A 9,951-nucleotide genomic window follows, 5' to 3' on the forward strand; every position below is an offset into this window, starting at 1 on the left:
CGACCACAACATCCAAGAGCTTAGAGTCCCTTATCCTCTGTGCCTTGCTCCTGTAAGTTATTGTGGGTAGGAGTTGTGCTCGTATAACTTCAACCAGCGGGGCAAGTGAGGGGCCCGTCAGTTTGGAATTGAGGTTTCTCATTGATGCGGCTAGGGCTATGCCTTTCCTTTCAATTGTTTGGGTTACAAAGCGCCCGCCTTTGTCTATGATCACCCCCAAAATAATTATACCCTGTAACTGAGTTTATTCGAATCTTGTCCCAAAACCAGACAAGTATTTTCTTAAGGTTCTTTTTAATTGTCATGGTTTTGTTTTTAACAGGTTGATATTTAAGTCGTTAGCCTGTGAGTATTTGAACTTGAGATCAAGAAGACGCTGAACACCCACCTTTGTTTGGCTCATCAATACTAGGTCATCAGCGTAGTGCTACTACTAGATTCCTAATCTTTGGAGAATATGAATTGCTGCCATTTAATAGCGGGACCAGTTCTGCAAGATTAAATAGCGTCGGGGCCAGTACGCAGCCTTGCTTCAGGCCTTTTGTTGTTGGAATTTTCCTCTATAGGGTTGACTCGTTACCCAGCATTACTTGCACCCAGGTCGTAGTGTGCAAATTAATTAACAGGTTCAGTAAAACCTGGGGAATGGCCCAGCCTGCCAGTTTCAACCAAAGTTTGTGACGATTTACATGATTGAAAGCTGCCCGGTAATCGATGAAGCACAAGTTTAGTGGCGTTCTTGTGATCTCAGCCTTATCAATTTACAGAGCCATTGTTGTTATGTTTGTTGCGGTCCCAACAGATTTAGAGAAGCCAGTTTGATTTAGGGGTATGATTGAGTTGTCTTCCGGTGTTAACATAGAGAACCCCGATATGACTCAAAATCTCCGACCATCAATCCAACAAAACCTTTGTACTCCACTCTTCTCCTACTGGTAAAACCTCATAGAAATCTCGTTTTCCGAAATAATCCATCAACCACAATAAGGGTAAAAAATCTCTGACCGGAACACCATTGTAACCTCCTCTACTCACTTTTCTATACAATAGCGTGATTTATTCTATCAACGTGACACTCATATTAGCATATTTTTTTCCAGGCACTTTTCCATCCTAACGCCATGTAGTGCTGTAAATACGAAAATAACATGGCATTAGAAAATGTTATACAGAGGTAGTCATTTTTTGGGCGCTCCGCTTCAGCAACAGCGGAACACCATTTCTTTTTAAATATACCCCTGTGTCCTCTAGCATCTATGCTTCATTGCCCAATCGTGAACCTCAATGATGCACTCACACCCATTACACAGAGCAAAACTGAAAAAGGCCCCCTGGCGGGCATGCACACTGTGACAGGAGCCAAGTGAGAGTACTGACAAGGGATAAGAAAACTAAGCAGGGGGGCGGAAGGAATGGGATGAAAAGAAAGTAGAGAGGAAGAGATGGTGAGAAGAAGCAAGCGTGGAATCATTAGTTGGTAGTAAGGGGGGGCAGAAGGAGGTGAAAAGGGTGAAGAAGAGACCAGTAGGAGTTAAGATTGATAGTCAGTAGACATAAAAAAGTGAATCGCTGTTTAGGCTAGATGTTCATTAAGACACTAATCTGTTAGGTCCATTCTGAGGTTTCAGTAATTTAATCCTGAGCTCAAACCCTGGTATCTATGGCACACAGCAGCCAGGTTTCACTAAGAGAAAATATGTAAAGTATTTAACATATCCAAGACACAATACAAGAATAAATCACTCCAATTCATAAAAATAGGAAAAAAGACCAAGGTGCAATTTTAGGCCAACCTCATGGAGCCTGGTTCAGATACACCAAGTGGATTGGTCCCAGTGATATCTTAGAAGTCAAAAAGTCAAAAATGTTTCTAAATTCCACTTCAGAAAGCAACTTTTTTTACAAGAAATCTCCCAAAACACAAAGGGACACTTTTTAGGGAAAAATAAATGCTCCCAGAGCTGGTTGCAGCTGAAACTGTAGTCACTGCTGTGGAACCCAAGGTCTGCTACCTAAAGCAGCTTGGTCCCACTGGCATTCTATAGCTTTGTAGATTTCTTGCTGAAAATCATTCAAGTGCTAAAACAGAATGTTTTGTTCTTTTGGAGGTGAGAGGGACAAATTTGAAATGCTGTGGCACTGCTGGTCCAGTGGATCCTTCTAAAGCTCTGGAGGAAAAGTTGTCAATCATTTTCAAACTTTCTCCTTGTGCCCAAACAAGTACATCAGTACACATTTACGGCATCCAGGTACTAAGGGGAGGCATTTGGAGTTTCTGAGAGTGTCTGGGAGAGGATCAACAGCAGGGGCTAGTCCATGTCTAGTCGGTACTAGTCGGCTAGTCACTTCAGGGAAATGGCATCTTGCAGCTTGTTGTGTCTATGTAACCACACAGGAGGTCAGCCGAAAAATCCTTGGAGTCCACTTCTATGTGAAGGATACTAGTGGGATCATGTCCAGACCATTGATTCTCCTCAACGTTCTCAAACAGCAATTGATGTCCTTCTGTTCTTTCATGGGTACAGCTAGTGTTCTAGGGAGGTACTGTTTGGTGCCACATTTATGTCTGGCACCATCTAGTGGCTCCTGGGCACTCCCAAATCAATGAGGTAAACCTTCCCAGGATCAATCCTATCCACTTTTTCAGTAGTTCCTATTTGCCTTGCTACTAACAGAACCTAAATGCCATGTGCCAGATTAATAGCAAAATCTTTAGCCACACTAAGGGGCCGATTAGGATGGCGGACGGTCTTTGTCCGTCTGCCATCCCGTTGTAATAAGGGACCGTCCGCCACAGGGGCGGAGGTCCTGTGTGGCAAATTAGGATGCACCCCGCATCTTTAACATTGCGGCGCAATGCTAAAAATGCATGTTGTGCGTTTCAAAGCACAACATGACAGGCTCCGCGCGGTGCCTGCCTTGTTGTACTTTGAAATGCGTACCCCCCTATGTGGATCCCCCCCCCCTTCACCCTGGGGGCCCGCAACGGACCCCCAAAGCAAAGACCGTATGCCTTTCCACGGCATGGAAAGGCATAAGACCGCCGGCATCGTAATATGGTTCGCAGTGTCTCGCAGACACCGCCACCATATGTAATCACTTTTTTCCGCCGGTCCCTTTCGCGACCGGCAGAAAAGCGGCGGACGATGTTGCCGTCCGCCGCGGACTCCGCCGCCATCCTATTGTGGCAGGGGATCGATTATGTGAGGAAGGCGGACGGATTGCCCCCGCCAGGCCGGCGATGGCTACCGCCAGCCCGGCGGGGGCAATCCGTCCGCCATCCTAATCGGCCCCTAAGTTGGGCTCTGGGAGCTTGGGGTGTGTATCGGAGGTTACTTTGAAAACCACCCATGTTCTCCCACATATAACAGTAGAAACAGTTTAAAGCAGGCCCCAAAATCAACAAAACAACACTGAAATCTAGTAGGATGAAGCAACTAGGCCAGATCCTAGGGGCATTTTTAGAATAATGATGGGGGGGGATAATTGTAGACTTGTGGCATGAAAAAACATAGACCTTTGTTTTTGAAATAATTGGGTATTGAACGGCAATGGCTAATAATATATTGTATTCATTACCCATCAGAAGTGATACACTTGGATCTTCTGTATCATCAGTAAAAATAAACTTAGGCCAATGTGGTCTCAAAATACTGGTAGTAATTTATGAATTTTGCAACCTGTAAAGATTTGTAAGTACCAACCTATGCATTAATAGTTGTGTATTTTTAAATCTGAATCGTAGTGGATCAGAATCTGATCAACCACAGGGATATAAATGATGTAGGTTGCAAATTGTGACTCACAACCACCATGTCTCTAATTGCTTTTAAGTAAAGCAATATTTTTCTTTATTAAGTCAGCTCATTTTCCTAAAAGAAAATGGGATGCGTTTAAAGGGGTGAGCATTTTATCCATGGTCTACAACTGACTCCCCCAAAACTTGTCTATCAACATTATCAATGGGGAAGGTGTCATCTATGTACTCTCTCCTGTTTTTGAATGGGTTACCACACATAACACATGCCCTAAACATATACATACCATAGGGTATATGATAAATATACATACCAAGAAATGCATACCACAATTACACATCATAAAGATTTGTTATTTGGAAGAGATACCCTACACACAACCCTTTAAAATACTGATTAAATATGCTTTCCTAAACCCATTTAACAATTCTGAAAATCTTTTCTAAATTGGTAAATGGGCTTAGACCATTTTCAAAAAGGGTGAATATGGTTTCAAACCCTCTGATGTACTGAATCAGATGGTTTTAAAATGCTAAAATTGTTTGCACCTCTGGGCCATAGCGTTGTATAGATTTGATCCATGTCATTGACAGAAGTAGTTCAGCTCATATATCCGGTTGAGTCGAACATGTTAAGTTTAATTAATAAACATAAAATGAGGAAGATGCAGTAATCCTTACATAAGCGAGAGCTAAGACTCTCCTCTTCAACCATGAGAAACACGTCTTCCCATGTTCGTCTCTTTATAATGGGCTTTCCCAGAGTATTCCATAGAGGTTTGTGCAGCTGCCACCATACAGACCTTTAAAACTCACGCACAAACCTACCTATATTAGTAGAGTGTGAATAATAATTTTCTCTCACTGACTGTGGTCTTAAGATATATTTAACTATCAAAAGCAATATAAAAATTGGGGAACATTCTGTGCTGTGTAGGAAAAATGTTACCTGTAGGCGTGCCTGATTGGCATATTTAAAGCTGCCTGACATGCATGTGAGGGGCACTGCCAACATCCCTTTAATGCAGCTTCCTTTTGTAACTCCCATAAAGATATCCTGCTCCATCAAATATACTTACATTATATGTTTCTTTTCAGGTTTTCTTCAACTACAAGCCAACTCTTGCCCTTTCCAAATGAAAGAAGACAATTTGAGCTCAATGGAAGAGTTTTTGATTGTTGGATTTTCAGATTTTCCACAACTGAAAGTTCCACTTTTTATAGCATTTTTACTGATTTACTTGATAACTGTGATGGGAAACCTGCTCATTATGACAACAGTTTACTCTAACTCGCTTCTGCACACACCCATGTATTTCTTCATTACAAATTTGTCCTTCATTGAAATTACTTACAGCTCAATCATTTTTCTACCCATGCTAGCCCATTTCTTTCTGGATGCAACCCATGTGTCACTCATGGGGTGTCTGCTGCAGACATATCTTTTCATGGTGATGGTGGTCACAGAAGTCCTCCTCCTGACAGTCATGGCTTATGATCGATATGTTGCCATCTGCAATCCCTTGCGTTACACCGCCATAATGAATAAGGCTGCATGCATGGGCATGGCAGCTGGATGCTGGATTGTTGGTTCCACAGTCCCTGTCCCTCACATTGTACAAATGTCTTACTTATCATTCTGTGGCTCTCACAGAATCAACCACTTCTTCTGTGATGTGACAGCATTGATAAAGATTTCTTGCAGTAGTACTCACGTAATTGAAATTTTAACTTACACATTAGGTGAAATATTACCACTGTCATTTTTTCTAATAATCACATCCTATGTCAAAATCTTTTCTTCCATTCTGAAAATTAAATCAAAGGGCGGGAGACATAAAGCCCTCTCTACATGTGGCTCCCACCTAACTGTTGTTATTTTATTCTATGGATCTGTTTGTACGACGTACATGCGTCCAACCTCAACATTTTCAGTAAAAGATAACAAACTAATATCTTTGTCATACATCGCTGTTACGCCGTTGAGTAATCCTTTTATATACAGTCTAAAAAATAAAGAGTTTCTAAGGGCTCTTCGGAGACAAAGAGTGAATCATGAACAACATGTAACCTAATGCAAACATTTATTTTTAAATGTTGCAATACTTAATGCCCTTAATGAAAAAATGTTGTGCCAAATGCTAATTGCAAATCAATAAAACCTACTTTAATAGCCTTCAATACAATTATTAAGATTTCCATCTAACTGTGTCTGTTCTGTCAATCAAACCTAACATATGACCTTGCTACCTTTTACAGGGGAGGCCATTTTCCCATCATACTATAACGTCTCATGAGAAATATCCCAATCGCCTTCCTGTAATTTTCAGTGGAACTGTACCTGTCACATGCACAGGATTAGTAATGTTTTAGCAAGACAACTCATATCATGCCCCTTTCACCCCATAAATGATACCCTTGCATTTGTCACTGTTATAAGAAAAAAAAAGTAATCTGACTATAACGTGCCTTTTTGGACTAGCCCAGTTTGGCAAATTGATTGATATTCACCTGTGTCTATTGTAACCATCTTTCTACTAAGCTAACTCATCTTTTAGCCATGCTTCAAAGCCAAAATCCATTAGGCCTTGAGTTGTATAATCATTGCAAACCTTCTATCCTCTACTCTAGTCTCTAGTCCCAATGTCCTTGTCAGTTCTAGCCTTGCTTCTATTACAGCAATTTCATATAGTAGAGCCATCTTAGAAGTGGTGGCAATGCTTGCACCAAGTTGCTGTTGATTGTTACAGTTTTTCAGGTACTTTCACAATACACACATTTTAAATGTCGGTAATATTATGCAAGAGGGACAGCACTCCCACATGGTTATTTACTGGGGTGTAGTTTCAGGGTCCTGCTTCTGAAGGCCCCTATCCATCTTATTCAATAACTACATTAAAGTGCCCTCCCATCTAGATAACATTGCTACTGTAAATCAGACCCTCCGCCTTATTTGTACATTTGAAATGCATTTTATTGAAAGTCTACTTTTGAGGGTCAGACCATGGAACAAATTCATAAAGTGATGACAGATTTGGACACAGTATATATAATTTGTTGGGGTCCTACTAATTTTAGACATTGTGGTGAGTGATTTTACCTTTTTACCTTGATCTTCCACAGTTATTGGATTAACCATGTTTGAGATAAAATATTTTTTTCCATGAGTTTGTCAAAAAAGGTATGGAAATTGCTCCAGAAGTTAAAGGAGAACATATTTCATATACATATTTACCAATAAATTTATCAGCCATGTGTGGAAAAAATGCTGACATGCTGAGTAAACCATGTACTTCGAACAGCAGTAGCAAGTGATTGTCAAGAAAGCTAAAATGCAAGATTTTCTCTAATTTCTTCCTCACCAATATCAGAAAAAATGTCTGAGATGCTGTGTGAAACATATATACCAGAAGCAGTCTGTTAGAGGACTTCCCAGTGATCTACTGTAACTTCACTGCAGAGATATGAAAACACAGATATTTACATGTTATATTTATACTACTCAATATGTTAATTTGCAGCTATAAACTTGGAAATAAGCCACACTTTCAAAGTATAATCAAAATGTGCTTTAATGTTTTCCTTTTTCGTGCACATGCAAAATAGTATTGTTTGGAAGAGTAGCTCATTGTTTATTTTACAAATGTTAGATCCGATAGAACTAATTGGAAGACTGTTGTGATTTACACCATACAAAGGGGTGCGTGAGAGCACCATGTAGCATGTAGCCCAGACCGATGATACATCCAAGGCCATGCAGCTGTGTGCACCTTCATTTCTTGATGGAAACTTTGGGAATTTAGCAGTTCCAAGAAGACTGCAACCTGATTGGGCCAAGGTTAGAGGAGTTGGTGGGAAGGAGCTGAAGATGAGATGTATTTTTCTTAAGTGTCTTTGTAAGGTTTTAGCAGATTCTATCCCATTTTTATTGAGATAAAATGTATTCAATGAATCCTGGTAGAGAAGGTCCTATCCTGACTTTTCTGATGGAAGCCCTTTCCCTGACCTTACTATTTCTTATTTGGGGTTCTTGAGTTACACATTATTCAAATTGATTTCTTCACATGATACCAATTGAGGACCTCTGTCTGACAGAGTCAAGATGACCAGTTAATAAGTCATGCAATGATAGCAACACCAAAAGAACACCACTCTCACTAAAGATTCACTGCCTTTTAATTGTTTATTTAGATAATATTGGGCTGATAGACATGCATAAGTATTTTAAGATTTTTGTTGACCCTTTGCAATCATTTTATGACAGTGTGATTAATACATAGCAACTGATTGCATGGTCACAGGAGGGAATTCAGCATTTACCACAGAGTCTTTACACTGACAAGCCTGTACATGCGATGTTACCATGCAATACTTTAGCACGGAAGTCGTTACAATGACTTGCTGTGGGGGGCACATTCCTGGACTGTTGTTGGGTTTTTAAGTCCATCACCTCCCCTACTGTTGCATAGACCAGAGTTGGAATAGTAATGCATATGATTCCAAAGCCCAGCACCTTAAAGCAAGTCCTTGTATTGACTTTTGTGCTAATGTAACACATGGTAATATCGCCCCATTGAGTACTGAGTGCATCATATAGGTGTGAAAAGTAAGTGCCTGCGGGATTCCATCATACATCCTTACAGGGGACTTGTGCTTTGAATCTGGTGGTATTTGATAAATCTGTAGCAAGACTATGTCTGTAGGTGTGTTTTGCATTTGTCACCCCGAGTGGGACGGGAATGCTCAGACGTGAGTCCCGTTCTCTCCATGCCACTGGAATCAAGCTATCCTGGTTGATGAGGGCTGAAAGCCCGAAACCTGTCCTAGGATGCTTGTTTCCAGTCCAGGGAGGATCTGGCTTGGCAGTTTGGACTGGACTGTTCCCATGGGGGTCAGGGTCAAGACTGATTTGCATATGGCTGTGTTCAAACTGGAATGGCATGCTGAGCAAAAAAATGATGGATTTAGGCCCAGATCTCTGCACTGGGTGAATGTATGACATTGTTCTGCATTCTGTCCATCAACTGTAGTTTTTGCATGTGTCTGTGGTGGGTGCACAAATATGATTTTTACATCCCATCTATTCACAAAGTTCTGAAATTGTTGAGAGAGTAGGCTTTTTATTCTCCATGTAGTGCACTCAAAGAGCATTTTTAAAACTAACCCAATAAATAAGATCTATATTCTCCCAAAACAGTCACCTAACGTAGGATTTTTAAAGGGATTGTCAGTTTCAACATCTAATGTAGAATGATTTTAACGATGTACCATATTTATATTTATTGTTAACGGGGATGTTATTTCTGAGAATAGGACGCCTCTAGTGACGAAATCAGAGCTCTTGAAGTAATCAAAATTCTTCTCAGGCGTCTCACTGATACTTAGTCCTTTTAAACCAACAAAGAAGAAATTGGCACAGAAGCTAAAATATAAAAGATAATTTTTTTAAACTCAAATGAGTTGAGACTACGTCACACAGAAACCTTAGCAACTGAATGAGCCAGTCTAAGGAGTACAGAAAACTGGGGCTTTATATATATGCTTAGAGTTACATCGTAAGCATAAATACAAGGGGCAATCCTGGCTCATGTAAGCATGCAAAATTACTAAGTTGGGCATACAAGATCTACTTGCTCAACAAAGTGGGAGGAGAGTTACTTCTCCATACAGCAGCAAAAATAGCCTGACAGTTATACTAGAGAAGCAGGTGCATTCTACTAGCTAGGCCCTTATGGGCATGTGCGAAGTGGAAGATGGTGAATATAGTTTGTCTCTAGGCAGACTACAAGAGCAGTTAACAGAAAGGTAACACAGAGCACATGGCAAACAAAATGGCTGCCAGAAATACAAAATGGCTTTCACAAAGCGGATAAGATAACTTCTAAAAACAAGATGGCTTCAGCTAAATGCTAACCCATTGCTGTCAATTTACAACAGACAACCGTTTTAGCATTAGCTGAAGACATTCCCGTGATCCAGTAGGAACATAGAAAATATTTGTACATGAATTTTTCATAAATTTATCAATTTCCTAATTCATTGCCAGGTGGGCATTTTCCTGAGCTATAAGCAGGAATACAAAGAGAACAAAGCATCGGCTCATTATTAACATTCAGATAGCAGAAGACAGTAATGAACACTATTACAAATAGAATTATCATTTTTCTAGTCCTAAGCAAAAGCAAATCCTAAAG

General features: G+C 40.4%; 1 protein-coding gene across 1 annotated transcript; it reads left to right on the top strand.

Moving 5' to 3' along the window:
* Positions 1-4,893: 4,893 nt before the first annotated feature.
* LOC144769832 (olfactory receptor 5V1-like) lies at positions 4,894-5,832 on the top strand. The gene has a single exon (XM_078654017.1). The coding sequence runs from the start codon at positions 4,894-4,896 to the stop codon at positions 5,830-5,832; it is 939 nt and encodes a 312-aa protein (XP_078510143.1).
* The last annotated feature ends 4,119 nt before the right edge of the window (positions 5,833-9,951 follow it).

This window comes from Lissotriton helveticus, chromosome 7 (genome assembly GCF_964261635.1).
Source record: "Lissotriton helveticus chromosome 7, aLisHel1.1, whole genome shotgun sequence".
NCBI classification, from domain to species: Eukaryota; Metazoa; Chordata; class Amphibia; order Caudata; family Salamandridae; genus Lissotriton; species Lissotriton helveticus.